We start from the raw sequence: 16,943 nt of genomic DNA, 5'->3' as shown, positions 1-16,943 counted from the left end.
TTCTGTGCTTGCGCATGCGGCAAAATCAGAAAAATACTTCCGGGTTTGCTGCGTTCGCATCCTGAAGTTTCCATATCCAGAGGGATAAGTAAGCGGAGGTATGACTACGTAATTTTGGCTTTAGGAACCACCCCCAGAACGTAACTCCGGCATAAGTTGAGAGTTGCCTATAGACTTTGTGCTGGAGTTATTTTATATAAGATAAAATTCTTACTCTCTTCCAGGGCTTACCATATTTTTTGCTCTATAAGACTCACCTTTTCCTTCCTAAAAAGTAAGGGGAAATGTGTGTGCGTCTTATGGAGCGAATGCAGGCTGCGCAGCTATCCCAGAAGCCAGAACAGCAAGAGGGATTGCTGCTTTCACTGCACAGCGATCCCTCTTGTTGTTCTGGCTTCTGAGATTCAGAATATTTTTTTTCTTGTTTTCCTCCTCCAAAAACTAGGTGCGTCTTGTGGTCTGGTGCATCTTATAGAGTGAAAAATACGGTAATTTGAAGCAAGTCTTAGCTCGGGAATCTGCCTTATGGCCAGACTCTTATCTGCCCTGCAATATATGAAGTAACATGGAAAACCTGCAACAAAACGTTGCAGTGTACAGTGGTGCCTTGCAAGACGAAATTAATTTGTTCCGCGAATTTTTTCGTCAGCGAATTTTTCGTCTTGCGAAGCACGGTTTCCCATAGGAATGCATTGAAAATCAATTAATGCGTTCCTATGGTCAAAAAAAGTCCAAACAAAGCCAAATTTGGTACAACAAGAGTTTATTAAGTGCTCTTTAAAGTCACACATACTGTAAAGAGCATTTCAAAATTCAAACCCAGATTTTTTTTAAAAAAACAGCAGAGTGGCCCAATGGTCACAGAAAATCATAAAAATGCAGAAAAAAACCACAAGCTTCCAGATTCTTGCAAACCCCTCCCCAACTGTTCCCCCAGCCACCCAGCACACAGAAATTCAAATCCAGAATTTTTTAAAAAAAACAGCAGAGTGGCCCAATGGTCACAGAAAATCATAAAAATGCAGAAAAAACACACACAAGCTTCCAGATTCTTGCAAACCCCTTCCCAACACCAAGTCCTTGAATTCCAAACACCCCAACCCAAAATCCAACCCCCCCAAAAAAAAAGTTTTAAAAGCTTAACTTACCAAATGGCTGCAAAAGAAGTTTTGGAAAAGCTTCAAAAATCACCAAAGTCTTTAAAAACCTCAAAAAAGGCTACTATGTACACTGCGTTCTATGAGTTGCTCCTCGAAGTCAAGTCGCAACTGTATTAACGGTGTTAAGAAAAAGGAAACAAACTTGCAAGACGTTTTCGTCTTGCGAAGCAAGCCCATAGGGAAAATCGTCTTGCGAAGCAGCTCAAAAACGGAAAACCCTTTCGTCTAGCGAGTTTTCCGTCTTGCGAGGCATTCGTCTTGCGGGGCACCACTGTATCTCCATCTTCTAATGGGAGCACTCCTATTCTGGGTACCAGCTAACCACACTGGTTTCCAATATGCTCCATCTGTTCTCTCTTCCACCCAGCCATGATTTTATAGTTTTCTTTTCCAATGGACATTCAGGGCTCCATGCTACTGAGTCCCCCTGGGGCTGTTTTGGAGGTCTTTGGCAAATACTTATATACCTCTGCAAAACCTGGGGCTCCACCAAGCATACTGACACCTGCCTCTTTGTTTGCTTTGGTCTTATTTTGGCTACTTAGCCCTTGGCACTCACCACCTGAGTTTGATAATAGAGGGAGCGATGAACTTTGAGCCAACCTTTGAAATTCGCCAGGCGCCTTTTGCACCCGGCTACCGGCCACTTTGGATGTGGGTGGCGCTGTGGGTTAAACCACAGAGCCTAGGACTTGCCGATCAGAAGGTCGGCAGTTCAAATCCCCGCGACGGGGTGAGCTCCCGTTGCTCGGTCCCTGCTCCTGCCAACCTAGCAGTTTGAAAGCACGTCAAAGTGCAAGTAGATAAATAGGTACCCCTCCGGTGGGAAGATAAACGGCGTTTCCCTGCGCTGCTCTGGTTCACCAGAAGCGGCTTAGTCATGCTGGCCACATGACCCGGAAGCTGTGCGCCGGCTCCCTCGGCCAATAAAGTGAGATGAGCACCGCAACCCCAGAGTCGGTCACGACTGGACCTAATGGTCAGGGGCCCCTTTACCTTTACCTTTACAGGCCACTTGTGACCAAGCGAAGATGCCCGGGTGCCAGGATCGTGCCTGATGTCTCCACCATCTGGAGGTGCCATGCTTGAGGATCCTTGGATCTGGACTGCTTTCATATACTAGCAACACATCCTGTAGAATTCTATCCATTATATTTTATTTGTACAGTCAGAATGGATTTCAGGAACCAAAAGGGCGGATTGAAAAATACAACTTTCAAGCCACCTTAGCCCCAAAATAGCAATTAGGCATTTTGTTTTGGCGACTGTAACCCTGGTTTAAGGAGCCATTTGGTGCCTGGCTTATACAGTTGTACCTTGTTTAACGAACGACTTGTGAGTCGAATGTTTTGGTTCCCGAACGCCGCAAACCCAGAAGTAAGTGTTCCAGTTTGCAGATGTTCTTTTGAAATCCGAACGTCCAGCGTGGCTTCCGATTGGCTGCAGGCTGCAGCCATTCGGAAGCCGCGCCTTGGTTTCTGAACTTTTTGAAAGTCGAACGGACTTCAGGAACAGCTTCCGTTCGGCTTCCAAGGTACTACTGTATACCTGAGTTAGATAGTACTGTATACCTGAGATAGATAGATGATAGATAGATAGATAGATAGATAGATAGATAGATATAGCAGGAGCGGAGAGCCTTTGCCCCCCCCCCCCGTTGTTGTTTTTTTAAATCATTTTTATTGATTTTCCAATAAAAACAGCCAATCAACACATCCATATCATAATCCAATTAAAAACAATAAGCTAAAATTAAAAATGACCAAATTACAGTCCAAATTTTTAATTATTAATTTTCCACACTCCCCATAGTCTGGACCTCTGAAAAATGTCTCCAATATCTTTGTTCCTGCCTCTTCTCGTTGTTTTCATATTTTCTACCTCTGATCTTAATGCTTTAAAGTTCTACGTCCCTGGCTATGCGGTTCTCAGTCATGTCCAATATCCTATATCCTTTCATCCATCGAATACTGCTTCATTAGTATATATATTTTTTTTCTCAACTGTCTGTTTACCAGCGCAGCTTTTCCTGACTTCATTCCAATCCGGGCTGTTGTCCAAATTTGTCGTTTGAAGTTTAACGACGCATCAACTCCCAAGTTGTTAAATCATTCCAATCCGGGCTGTTGTCCAAGCCTTCCTTTTGAGATTTAATGACGCAGTACCTTCCACGTTATTAAGTTGTTACTATAGATTGTTGAGCATACTGTTTGCAATATCGTAGTGTGAATGAACTGTATCTCACAGATATAAGTCATTTGGGGATCGATCAGCCTTCCTGGAGACCACACAATGCCCCCCTCCGGACCCTAGAAGGGCCCCTGCCCCCAGTTGTAACTGAGTTGCAACTCACACAAGCCCCAGCAGGCGTGGCCGATGGGAGTTGCAGTTCGGCAGCGCCTGGTGAGCTAAAAGTGCCCCTCACCTAATGCCCAGAGCATGCCTCTCCCCTACTACCGAGAGGGAAATGAAAAATCGGAGTTCTAGGCAGAGGTTGATGCCAACACCTCCTTTCTTATTGGTTAAAATAAATAGAGTTAACATTCAGGGCGCTTCTTGTTTTCTTGATGGACACCCAGTCCAAACCCCCTGATGATCTCTCCCAGCGGCTTCATATAGATGTTAAATAGCATGGGGGAGAGGACAGAACCCTGAGGCACCCCACAAGTGAGGGCCCAGGGGTCTGAACACTCATCCCCCCCACCACTTTCTGAACACGGCCCAGGAGGAAGGAGCGAAACCACTGTATAACAGTGCCCCCAGCTCCCAGCCCCTCAAGACGGTCCAGAAGGATGTTATGGCAATAAGCATAACATACAACAATACAAACAACCAAATAAAAGACTTCCTTTATCCTGCATCTGGCCTCCTTATTTACTTCTTATAAGCTGTTTCCTTTATGGATAATTATTAAGATTTTTCTAATTATAACTTAAATATCCACAAAGTCTCCTGCAGACATTAATCGAAACAAGTCCAGGTATGTATTTTAGGGCACTGTTTTGTGAAGTATTCTCTGCATTTCCCCCATGCTTTTTGAAACTCTTGCCTAGTGTGATCTCTAATTGCCTCTGTTAATTCAATATACTCAAAACAGTTTGTCTTGCCATTCCTTTTTTGTTAGCACAGTTTCTTTTCTTGTTTTCATTATGTTGGCTGTGCTTGGCAGGGGACATCAAGCAAGAAGGGGGTGGCTACCGCGAGGGCCCCCCTTATCAACGGCGGGGGTCTCTACAGCTTTGGCAGTTCCTGGTAGCTTTGCTGGACGACCCAAGCAACTCCCATTTCATTGCCTGGACAGGCCGAGGGATGGAGTTCAAACTCATTGAACCAGAGGAGGTGGGTCTTGTTTAAGGCTGAATTAATTTTTATACTTCGCACCAAGTTTTGATTCCGGTGCAATTTATAGCGTATTGTTATCTCCTCCCTTTCTCCTTCTCCAAATAAACTTCGATAAATGTGCCAATGGCCACTGCTGGACAGGGAAGAGCACTCTGCGTGCACTCAGAGGCCACCTTCTCATCAGCCCAGCTAGCTAGTTTGTACCCCCTAAATAAAACCCGGCTTCGATGTTCGAACATGGTGGATTTTTGTGTGTGTTTTTTGAGGTTCCTTGGCATGGTGTGTTTCGCATTATTGTTATTTATTGAATTTATATACTGCTCTACAATGGTACCTCGGGTTACAGACGCTTCAGGTTACAGACTCCACTAACCCAGAAATAGTACCACGGGTTAAGAACTTTGCTTCAGGATGAGAACAGAAATCACATGGCAGCAGCAGGAGGCACCATTAGCTAAAGTGGTACCTCAGGTTAAGAACAGTTTCAGGTTAAGAACGGACCTCCAGAACGAATTAAGTTCTTAACCCGAGGTACCACTGTATATCCGCAGGTCTCAGGGCGGTTCACAGGATAAAATCAGAATATAAAACCACAATGTAAATAATAATACTAATTAATTTATTAATTATACCCCACCCATCTGGCTGTGTTTACCCAGCCACTCTGGGCGGCTACCCACAGGATATTAAAACATGCTAAAACATCAAACATTAAAAACTTCCCTAAATGGGGCTGCCTTCAGATGTCTCCTAAAAGTGATTGAGTTGTTTATTTCCTTGACATCTGCTGAGAGGGCATTCCACAGGGCAGGCGCCACCACCAAGAAGGCCCTGTGCCTGGTTCCCTGTAACCTCACTTCTTGTGGTGAGGGAACCACCAGAAGGCCCTCGGAGCTGGACCTCCGCGTCCAGGCAGAACGATGGGGGTGGAGACGCTCCTTCAGGTGTACTGAATAATCAAAATAAAAACAACAACCCAACCCTGCCCCCCGAAAAAACCCACATTTTTAAAGGGCATAGAATTAAACCCAGCATTGTTTTTCTCTCTGCTCCCCACCTTCGATGGGCACGGCTGCAGGTGGCGCGGCTTTGGGGCATCCAGAAGAATCGCCCAGCCATGAACTACGACAAGCTGAGCCGCTCTCTTCGCTACTATTACGAAAAGGGCATTATGCAAAAGGTTGGTTTTGCGTCTGGAGCGGAGAGCGGTTGACCGGAGTTGAAGTTGGGTTGCGCTTGGGTGCAGTTTTGTCCCCACCCCCAACTTCTGCAAAGTCATACTTGTGACTAAGGATAGAGAGGATGATAGCGGGAGTCGCCTCAGAGACTGGTTGTAAGAAGGCCGGCGGGTTGGGGGCTGAATGAGGGCAGACTGAGGTTGGTGGGGCAGTGCCTCTCTCCCCCCCCCCACAATAAATTCGCCTCCACGGCCTGTGCAGTTTGAGCTTAGGAGGGGTGTGGAGCATATGCATTAATAGAAATTATTTTTAAAAACAGCTATGAAAAAGGGAAAAGAGAGAAAGAAGCAGGAAGAAGAAAGGAATCGGAGAAAGACAAAGAAACGAAAAAGAAAGGGGGAATGAAGCAATAAAGAAGCTGCTCAGAATGTTGGGTTCACATATATATATATATATATATATATATATATATATATGGTTTTGGTGTCTTCGGGTGTCTTCCCGTGTAAGAGTCGGGGTGTCTGGGCGACGTTTCGACAAGGTCTCACTCGTCATCTTCAGGCTGGTGCTTTCGGCTTCTTGTTACTGGAACAGAGCAGAATCTGGTGTTTGAGTTTTTATAAATACTGTTGAGGGGTGTGGTGTATAGCCTCCAACGTTCTGGGCAGAGAGGAAGTTCCTAGATTAGTGTGCCTTTTCTTCTTTTGTTCCTTAATTTCTTGAGGGATATCTTGAGTGATTTCATGAGTGATATTCTGAATACCACTGGGTGGGTCATTAAGTGTAGATTAGTTGCTAAAGCTTTCGTGTCTTGACCTCTTGAGCTTGTGAAGAGTTTTTCTGAGAAGATGGCTGTGCTGCATTTAGTTGTGCTCTGGCTTGGCTTCGTGTATAGGGGCGAGCTGTGATTTTGTGCCTTGTGCCAGCCAGATCTGTGTAGGGATTGCAGGGGGGTGCAGCATCCGGAGGTGCCACTATAGTTTGGCTACTGGATGGAGTCTGTAATATGTCTGTGGAGAGGGTCTGGGTTTGGGTCTGGTGTGGTTGATTGGTGACGGCGTTCTGTGTGCCTCTGGTTCTGGTGTCGGTTTTTGTGGGGAGGGCTAATTTCCAGATGTCTGGCAGGCGGGACGTGTCGTCACGCTTGTTCATGTTGTGAGGGTGTTTCTCTATCTCGATGGCTTCCATGATTATTCTCTTGTGGTGATGTTCCATGTTAAAGAGCAATTTGGAATCTGCAAAATTAATTTCGTGTCCTGTTTCTTTCATGTGTTGGAAAAGAGAGGAAGTTTTTTCTTCTTTTTTGACGGCATTCTTGTGTTCTGCGATACGTGCATTTATTCGTCTGTTTGTTTGTCCAATGTACGTGGCTGGGCAGACTTTGCAGGGTATTTCATAGACCCCTTGGTTTTCCAGCTGGATTTTGTCTTTTGGGTTTCTGAGGATATTGGCTATTTTTTGGTTGGTGCAGAAGGCTGTTTTGATATTGTGTTTATGGAGGATTTTGCTAATTTTGTCTGTAGTGCCCTTGATATAAGGAAGGAGGGCCATGCCATTGTTTTCTTCTGTGTCTTGGTTTTTGGGGGGTGTTTCTTTTTGGATTAGCTTCGTAACCCTGTTTTTCTGGTATCCATTGGCGATTAACACATTTGAGAGATTCTGTAACTCAGTTGTCAAGTGGTCTTTGTCAGCCAGGCGTTTGGTTCTGGAGATGAGAGTCTTGGCTACGGAGTTTATTTGTGCAGGGTGGTGGTGTGATTGTGCATGTAAGTAGCGGTTGGTGTGTGTTTTTTTCCTGTAGATAGTGTGTCCTAGGGAGCCATCAGGTTTTTTGTAGATTAGGACGTCAAGAAAGGGGAGTTGGTTGTTGTCTTCTATTTCCATAGTGAATTGTATTTTGGGGTGTAGGCTGTTGAGATGTGTGAGGAAGCTATCTAGTTTTTCTTTCCCGTGTGGCCAAATTACAAAGGTGTCGTCAACATATCTGAGCCAAAGTTTGGGTTTGTGTTCTGACTTGTCTTGCTTTAGACAAGTCAGAACACAAACCCAAACTTTGGCTCAGATATGTTGACGACACCTTTGTAATTTGGCCACACGGGAAAGAAAAACTAGATAGCTTCCTCACACATCTCAACAGCCTACACCCCAAAATACAATTCACTATGGAAATAGAAGACAACAACCAACTCCCCTTTCTTGACGTCCTAATCTACAAAAAACCTGATGGCTCCCTAGGACACACTATCTACAGGAAAAAAACACACACCAACCGCTACTTACATGCACAATCACACCACCACCCTGCACAAATAAACTCCGTAGCCAAGACTCTCATCTCCAGAACCAAACGCCTGGCTGACAAAGACCACTTGACAACTGAGTTACAGAATCTCTCAAATGTGTTAATCGCCAATGGATACCAGAAAAACAGGGTTACGAAGCTAATCCAAAAAGAAACACCCCCCAAAAACCAAGACACAGAAGAAAACAATGGCATGGCCCTCCTTCCTTATATCAAGGGCACTACAGACAAAATCAGCAAAATCCTCCATAAACACAATATCAAAACAGCCTTCTGCACCAACCAAAAAATAGCCAATATCCTCAGAAACCCAAAAGACAAAATCCAGCTGGAAAACCAAGGGGTCTATGAAATACCCTGCAAAGTCTGCCCAGCCACGTACATTGGACAAACAAACAGACGAATAAATGCACGTATCGCAGAACACAAGAATGCCGTCAAAAAAGAAGAAAAAACTTCCTCTCTTTTCCAACACATGAAAGAAACAGGACACGAAATTAATTTTGCAGATTCCAAATTGCTCTTTAACATGGAACATCACCACAAGAGAATAATCATGGAAGCCATCGAGATAGAGAAACACCCTCACAACATGAACAAGCGTGACGACACGTCCCGCCTGCCAGACATCTGGAAATTAGCCCTCCCCACAAAAACCGACACCAGAACCAGAGGCACACAGAACGCCGTCACCAATCAACCACACCAGACCCAAACCCAGACCCTCTCCACAGACATATTACAGACTCCATCCAGTAGCCAAACTATAGTGGCACCTCCGGATGCTGCACCCCCCTGCAATCCCTACACAGATCTGGCTGGCACAAGGCACAAAATCACAGCTCGCCCCTATACACGAAGCCAAGCCAGAGCACAACTAAATGCAGCACAGCCATCTTCTCAGAAAAACTCTTCACAAGCTCAAGAGGTCAAGACACGAAAGCTTTAGCAACTAATCTACACTTAATGACCCACCCAGTGGTATTCAGAATATCACTCATGAAATCACTCAAGATATCCCTCAAGAAATTAAGGAACAAAAGAAGAAAAGGCACACTAATCTAGGAACTTCCTCTCTGCCCAGAACGTTGGAGGCTATACACCACACCCCTCAACAGTATTTATAAAAACTCAAACACCAGATTCTGCTCTGTTCCAGTAACAAGAAGCCGAAAGCACCAGCCTGAAGATGACGAGTGAGACCTTGTCGAAACGTCACCCAGACACCCCGACTCTTACACGGGAAGACACCCGAAGACACCAAAACCTGCATTCCTGTACCCGTGAAAATCTACGAAAGCAAATATATATATATATACACACACACACACATTTTTATCATAGAATCATAGAGTTGGAATAGACCACAAGGGCCATCGAGTCCAACCCCCTGCCAAGCAGGAAACACCATTAGAGCATTCCTGACATATGGTTGTCAAGCCTCTGCTTAAAGACCTCCAAAGTAGGAGACTCCACCACACTCCTTGGCAGCAAATTCCACTGTCGAACAGCTCTTACTGTCAGGAAGTTCTTCCTAATGTTTAGGTGGAATCTTCTTTCTTGTAGTTTGGATCCATTGCTCCGTGTCTGCTTCTCTGGAGCAGCAGAAAACAACCTTTCTCCCTCCTCTATATGACGTCCTTTTATTTATTTGAACATGGCTATCATATCACCCCTTAACCTCCTCTTCTCCAGGCTAAACATGCCCAGCTCCCTTAGCCGTTCCTCATAAGGCATCGTTTCCAAGCCTTTGACCATTTTGGTTGCCCTCCTCTGGACACGTTCCAGTTTGTCAGTGTCCTTCTTGAACTGTGGTGCCCAGAACTGGACACAGTACTCCAGGTGAGGTCTGACCAGAGCAGAATACAGTGGCACTATTACTTCCCTTGATCTAGATGCTATACTCCTATTGATGCAGCCCAGAATTGCATTGGCTTTTTTAGCTGCCGCGTCACACTGTTGGCTCATGTCAAGTTTGTGGTCAACCAAGACTCCTAGATCCTTTTCACATGTACTGCTCTCAAGCCAGGTGTCACCCATCTTGTATTTGTGCCTCTCATTTTTTTTGCCCAAGTGCAATACTTTACATTTCTCCCTGTTAAAATTCATCTTGTTTGTTTTTGCCCGGTTCTCTAATCTGTTAAGGTCATTTTGAAGTGTGATCCTGTCCTCTGGGGTGTTAGCCACCCCTCCCAGTTTGGTGTCATCTGCAAATTTGATCAGGATGCCCTTGAGTCCATCATCCAAGTCGTTGATAAAGATGTTGAATAAGACTGGGCCCAAGACAGAACCCTGTGGCACCCCACTAGTCACTCTTCTCCAGGATGAAGAGGAACCATTGATGAGCACCCTTTGGGTTCGGTCAGTCAGCCAGTTACAAATCCACTGAGTGGTAGCATAGTCAAGACCACATTTTACCATCTTCTTTACAAGAATATCATGGGGCACCTTGTCAAATGCCTTGCTGAAATCAAGGTAGGCTACATCCACTGCGTTCCCTTCATCTACCAGGCTTGTAATTCTGTCAAAAAACGAGATCAGGTTAGTCTGGCATGACTTATTTTTCAGAAATCCATGCTGACTATTGGTGATCACAGCATTCCTTTCTAGGTGCTCACAGACTGTTTGCTTAATGATCTGCTCCAGAATCTTCCCTGGTATTGATGTCAGACTGACTGGGCGATAATTATTTGGGTCCTCTCTTTTCCCCTTTTTGAAAATAGGGACAACATTTGCCCTCCTCCAGTCTGCCGGGACTTCGCCTGTTTTCCAGGAATTCTCAAAGATGACTGCCAGTGGTTCTGAGATCACATCTGCCAGTTCTTTTAATACTCTTGGATGCAGTTCATCTGGCCCTGGAGACTTGAATACATCTAAACTAGCCAAGTATTCTTGTACTATCTCCTTAGTTATTCTGGGCTGTGTTTCCTCTGCTGAATCATTTGCTCCAAATTCTTCAGGTCGGGCATTGTTTTCTTTATCAGAGAAGACTGAGGCAAAGAAGGCATTGAGGAGTTCAGCCCTTTCTGTGTCCCCTGTTTGCATTTCACCATCTTCTCCTCTGAGTGACCCCACTGTTTCTTTGTTCTTCCTTTTGCTATGGACATACCCATAAAAGCCTTTTTTGTTGCTTTTAACCTCTCTAGCAAGCCTGAGTTCATTCTGTGCTTTAGCTTTTCTGACTTTGTGTCTACATGTGCTGGCTATTTGTTTGAATTCCTCTTTGGTGGTTTCCCCCCTTTTCCATTTTTTTTACACATCCTTTTTTAATCTTAACTCAGTTAAAAGTTCTTTAGATAGCCACCCTGGCTTCTTTAGGCACCTTCCATGTTTCCGTCTCATTGGTATTGCCTGAAGTTGTGTTTTTACTATCTCCCTCTTAACAAACTCCCAGGCATCATGAACTCCCTTTCCTTTTAGTATTACTGTCCATGGGATCTCACCCAGCACTTCCCTAAGTTTTATGAAGTCGGCTTTCTTAAAGTCAAGAAATTGAATCCTAGTATGCTTGGCTGCTCCTTTCCGTTGTATAGTAAACTTCAGAAGAGCATGATCACTCACGCCTAATGATCCTTCCACTTCTACCCCACTAACCAGGTCATCAACATTGGTTAGGACCAGATCTAAAATGGCTGTTCCTCTTGTTGCTTCTCCCACTTTCTGGACAATGAAGTTGTCTGCAAGGCCAGTGAGGAATCTGTTTGACCTTATGCTCTTGGCTGAGTTTGACATCCAGCAAATATCCGGGTAATTGAAGTCCCCCATTACTACTATCTCCCTTCTTTTTGCATGCTTGGCCATCTGTTCCAGGAAGGCATCATCTTTGTCCTCCGTTTGGCTTGGGGATCTATAGTAAACTCCCACAATGAGGTCTCTGTTATTCTTCTCTCCCTTAATTTTGACCCAAATGCTCTCACTTTGGCTTTGAGGTTCTAAATCTTGGATCTCTTCACAGGTATACACATCCCTGACATATAACGCCACTCCTCCTCCTTTCTTGTCTGGTCTGTTTCTCTGAAATAGATTGTATCCCTCCATTATGACATTCCAATCGTGGGACTTATCCCACCAGGTTTCAGTGATGCCTATTATGTCATATTTAGTTTGCTGTACCAAGAGCTCAAGCTCATCTTGTTTATTTCCCATGCTTTGCGCATTAGTGTACAGACATTGAAGTCCATTAATCATTCCCCCGTGTCTCTTATTTAAGGATTTTTTCCTCCCACCACTAGGTCTGTGTGCTGTTTGCTCCATTTGGTCTATGACATTTGGATGATCATCTTCATCAGTTGATAGACTCCTACCTTCAGGAGCACTGTCTCCCTCCCCCACATTAGTCAGTTTAAAGCCCTCCTGATGAGGTTTCTGAGATTTTTGGCAAAAACATTTCTCCCAACCGTTGTGAGGTGCAGCCCATCGCTTGCCAGAAGTCCATCTTCAAGAAACTGCAGTCCGTGATCTAATAATCCAAACCGTTCCTGTTTACACCATTTGCGAAGCCAGCTGTTCACTTCCACTATTTTTCCCTCTCTCCCTGGGCCACGTCGTTCAACTGGGAGGACAGATGAGATGACAATTTGTGCATTTAATTGCTTCAATTTCCTGCCCAGAGCCTCGTAGTCTCTTTTGATCTTCTGGAGGCTATTGCTTGCAGTGTCATTGGTTCCCACATGAACCAAGAGGAAGGGGTATTTGTCAGTGGGTTTTATGATTCCTTGCAGTCGTTCAGTTACATCTTGGATCTTAGCCCCGGGGAGACAGCACACCTCCCGAGACATCTTGTCAGGCCCACAGATCACTGCTTCTGTTCCCCTCAGTAGGGAATCCCCTATCACCACTACACGCCTCCTCTTAGGTTTGGTCGGGGTTCTTCCGTGAGCTGTCCATTCCAAGGTCGCCTGCACATTCCCTGAGGACTGACTTTGCTGCTCGTCTTCATATACCTGATCGACTGTAATGAGGGAGAGATCCTCAAATCGAGTCTGTTCTTCATCTTCCATGCTAGGGGAGAGGACTTCAAAGCGATTGTGTATTTTTAAACCATCAGAGTGAACCCTGGGCCTCCTACTTCTTTGAGTCACGTTTCTCCATATATCTGGCACCTGTGTTGGTGAACTAGCCTCCTTCTCAGGGGTGTCCCCTGCCTCCTCCTTGGTGGAGACGGTGTTCTCTGTTGCTTCCAAGAAGAGCTCCAGCTCTCTAATTCTTTGGAGCGTAGCTACACGTTCCTCCAGTTGCTGGACTTTGTCTTCTAAGAGGGCAATCAACATACAATTGCTGCAGGTAAAGCTGCCTGCAACCTTTGGCAAGATGGCAAACATTGCGCAGGAACCGCAGGCGACTGCAGCTGTTCCCTCACCCTCCATCTTGAAAACGTGTCGTTGGGGGTGGCTACAGTGGTCCTCCATCTTAAAAAGCGTGAAGACAGGACAAATAACCCCCCCAAAAAAACCTAGGTCTCCCCCAACAAACGTTTGAGACTAGCTCCCCTAAATCTAAAAGATAGATCAAACTTTGCGCGCCACTAGGCGTGCACCACTGCCCTGCAAGCTCTGATAAGCTCCTCCCACAGCTAATCACCTGACTCAACAGAAACCCTGCCCCCTCTGACCTTTGCACAGGGAGAGCAGCTAATCAGCCACAAAGAAACACACACAAGAACTCTTTTGCTCCTTCTTCAGCTACTGCCCTGCAAGCTCTATTAGTTTTTCTAACATATCATTTCCAACAATCATATAACATACCGTATTTTTCGCCCCATAAGACGCACCGGCCCATAAGACGCACCTAGATTTTTTGGGGGGAAATAAAGGGGAAAAAAATTATTTCCCCCCCAGGTGCGCTGCGCTACACCAGGAGCTTGGGGCGTGCGGAGCTCAGCACGCCCCAAGCTTCTAGGTGCGCGCAAGCAGTCCGCTGCCGCCCCAAGCCTCGCGCACCCGGTGGGACCTCCTGCCGGGCGCGCGAGGCTTGCAGACATTCGCCCCATAAGACGCACCCCGATTTCCTCTTCATTTTTGGAGAGGAAAAAGTGCGTCTTATGGGGCGAAAAATACGGTAACTTCTTATCTTATGCGATATTTTAGACTTCTGTCAACACCTCTGATGATTTTACGTTCTTTATCATTTACTCTGCATTTCTTAATTTCTCTATTACTTTTAATTATCATTAATAATTCTCCTCATAGTCTTTCTTGCAATATTTCAAATAGTCCTCCTTACAGAACTTCTTGCAGTTCTACTAGCGTAATCTGTTCATTACACAGAATGTTGGGTTCTGTAGCTACTTGACATCTGGTGGGAGGGCGTTCCACAGGGCGGGCGCCACCACCGAGAAGGCCCTCTGCCTGGTTCCCTGTAACCTCACTTCTCGCAGTGAGGGAACCACCAGAAAGCCCTCAGCACTGGACCTCAGTGTCCGGGCAGAACGATGGGGGTAGAGACACTCCTTCAGATATACTGGGCCAAGGCCATTTAGGTCAGCACCAACACTTTGAATTGTGCTCGGAAATGTACTGGGAGCCAATGTAGGTCTTTCAGGACCGGCGTTATAAGGTCCTGGCGGCCACTCCCAGTCAACATCCACATTCGGGATTAGTTGTAGTTTCCAAGTCACCTTCAAAGGTAGCCCCACGTAGAGCGCATTGCAGTAGTCCAAGCTGAAGATAACCAGAGCATGCACCACTCTGGCAAGACAGGGCACAGGCAGGTAGGGTCTCAGCCTGCGTACCAGATGAAGTTGGTAGACAGCTGCCCTGGCACAAAGAACGCACCCAACCTCTGTTCTGAGGTCATCCATGTGGGGTTATTAGCAAGAACCATTTGTTGCTGTACTCTTTCTACTCCATTTTCCTCCCTGTCTTACAGGTGGCTGGTGAGCGTTATGTGTACAAGTTCGTGTGTGAACCAGAAGCCCTCTTCTCCCTGGCTTTCCCCGACAATCAGCGCCCGTCCCTGAAGGCTGAATTCGAGTGGCACGTCAGCGAGGAGGACACTGTTCCTCTGTCCCACCTGGACGAGGGCGTAGCCTATATGCAAGATCTCGGGGGGCAGCCGCCGTATGGGAAAGGCTACACCTATTAACTGCCGGCCGAAGAGACGGGTCAGATAATGGCCGAGTTGTACATATATGAAGACGCCTGTCGGTAATCACCAATGTAGAGTTTTGCCTCGGCTTTCCTGACGCCGAACCCGGACTGTACAGTGGGCTGCCTTTTCGAGGGGAGGGCAGTACGGTTGCCCAGTATCCAGATCTGGATTCAAATCCTGCCTTAGCCGTGGACTCGCTGGGTGAACTTTGGGCGAGCTGCTTTCATTCCAGCCTCTGTTCCCGAGGACGAGCTTCCTACTTCACAGGGATGTTGTGAGGGCGGGGTCAAATAAAGATTGTAAAGTGCTTTGTACATTGTTTTTTGAAAATGCTATCTTGGTTGATTAACAGTAAGTGTACTTAGCCTGGGAGCGGCAAGATCTGCCTGATGAAATGAGAAGCAACCAAGCTAGGGGCTTTGAATGCACAGACTCCAAATTCGAAGCAGCTTCTCTGCGACTGAACGGGTATCTGTGCATGGTTCACAGGCTCTTTGAAGCCGTGGCAACTGGGAAAAAAATTGTGTGGCCTGGTTTTCTCCCTATCCTCCCTTGCAAATAAACATTGGGCACGTAAACACTGCAATTTTATTAATATTTAAGGGTCTTACCTTATTCCAGAAGGGGTCCTTGCTCTCAGTTTCATGCCACAATAACTACATTACTCAGGAGTAAGCCCTGGGGATTCAGTACATGATTGCAGCCTGAAGTGGCTAGTTTTGAAGGTTACACAGAGGACTGTTAAGAAGGGACCCCATAAATTTCTGGACCTGTGGGGAAAATATTATTCATCTCCACCAATTAATTCATGCCTACATCTATTTATTTCCAGAATATGGATGAAAGTGGAGGGGATATTAAGTGAGCTAGGACCTAGGAGGCCATGGCTGAAATGAGCCATGGAACTCAATTGTGCGTTCTTGGGCCACTTACGGTCTCCCAGTCTAAGCCTATCATACAGCGTTGTTGTGAGGAAAATATGAGGGGAAGGAGATCCAGGAATGCCACCTTCAGCTCCTTGGAGGAACGGATAACATTATAATACAGTTTATATTAATAAACATCATAATAAATAAATATTATAATGAATGATAAAAGCCTTTCTCCAGCATGTCTGCCCCCAATTTTAAATGTGAGGAGAGGGGGCAGTTTTCGAATAATGAAAAAGCCTGACCTAAAGCCACAGAAAAGAAAGAATCTGGGATACATCCAGGCCTACAAACACTGGACTTATAAATAGGTTCTTGGCAAATCCGGTGTGTGGGTGTCTGCTGGGCTGGGTGTGCAAGCAGGGCGCAATCACGTCTGCTTAAAAACCTCCAAGGAAGGAGAATCCACGCCCCTATATTACATACAGGGATACGGGTGGCGCTGTGGGTTAAACCACAGAGCCTAGGACTTGCTGATCAGAAGGTCGTTGGTTCGAATCCCTGTGACGGGGTGAGGTCCCATTGCTCTGTCCCTGCTCCTGCCAACCTAGCAGTTCGAAAGCATGTCAAAGTGCAAGTAGATAAATAGGTACCGCTCCGGCGGGAAGGTAAAAGGCATTTCCGTGCGCTGCTCTGGTTCGCCAGAAGCGGCTTAGTCATGCTGGCCACATGACCCAGAAGCTGTATGCCGGCTCCCTCGGCCAGTAAAGCGAGATGAGCGCCGCAACCCCAGAGTCGGTCACGGCTGGACCTAACGGTCAGAGGTCCCTTTACCTTTTATATTACATACGGGTTTTACACACAAAATCTCTCCTCTGCAGCATCCTGCTTTTTTTGTAACGGAAGTTTGCAAAGTATCCAATAGTTGTCTTCTCCTTACAAGGAGACCCTAGTACCTTTTAAAGTAAACAATGAAAAGGACAATACTAGCACCCAAAGGACT

The 16,943-nt window shown here is 45.9% G+C and overlaps 1 protein-coding gene and 1 long non-coding RNA gene across 3 annotated transcripts in view; one reads left to right on the top strand and one right to left on the bottom strand.

Annotated features, from left to right (window-relative positions):
• Positions 1-15,385, top strand: part of ETV4 (ETS variant transcription factor 4) — a 46,639-nt gene extending 31,254 nt beyond the window's left edge. For both annotated transcript variants that reach the window (XM_082194445.1, XM_082194444.1), the window contains exons 11-13: positions 4,330-4,499; positions 5,581-5,682; positions 14,850-15,385. In XM_082194445.1, the coding sequence (XP_082050571.1) occupies positions 4,330-4,499; positions 5,581-5,682; positions 14,850-15,065 (488 nt within the window). In that variant the 3' untranslated portion in view covers positions 15,066-15,385. The remainder of the gene's footprint in view (positions 1-4,329; positions 4,500-5,580; positions 5,683-14,849) is intronic.
• The window catches only part of LOC309516103, a 43,854-nt gene that overhangs the window by 5,366 nt on the left and 21,545 nt on the right, over positions 1-16,943 (bottom strand). The window lies entirely within an intron of this gene.

The sequence above is a fragment of the Podarcis vaucheri genome (genome assembly GCF_965113315.1).
Source record: "Podarcis vaucheri genome assembly, chromosome: 13".
Classification (NCBI taxonomy): Eukaryota; Metazoa; Chordata; class Lepidosauria; order Squamata; family Lacertidae; genus Podarcis; species Podarcis vaucheri.
This window is presented reverse-complemented; position numbering and strand designations above follow the sequence as displayed.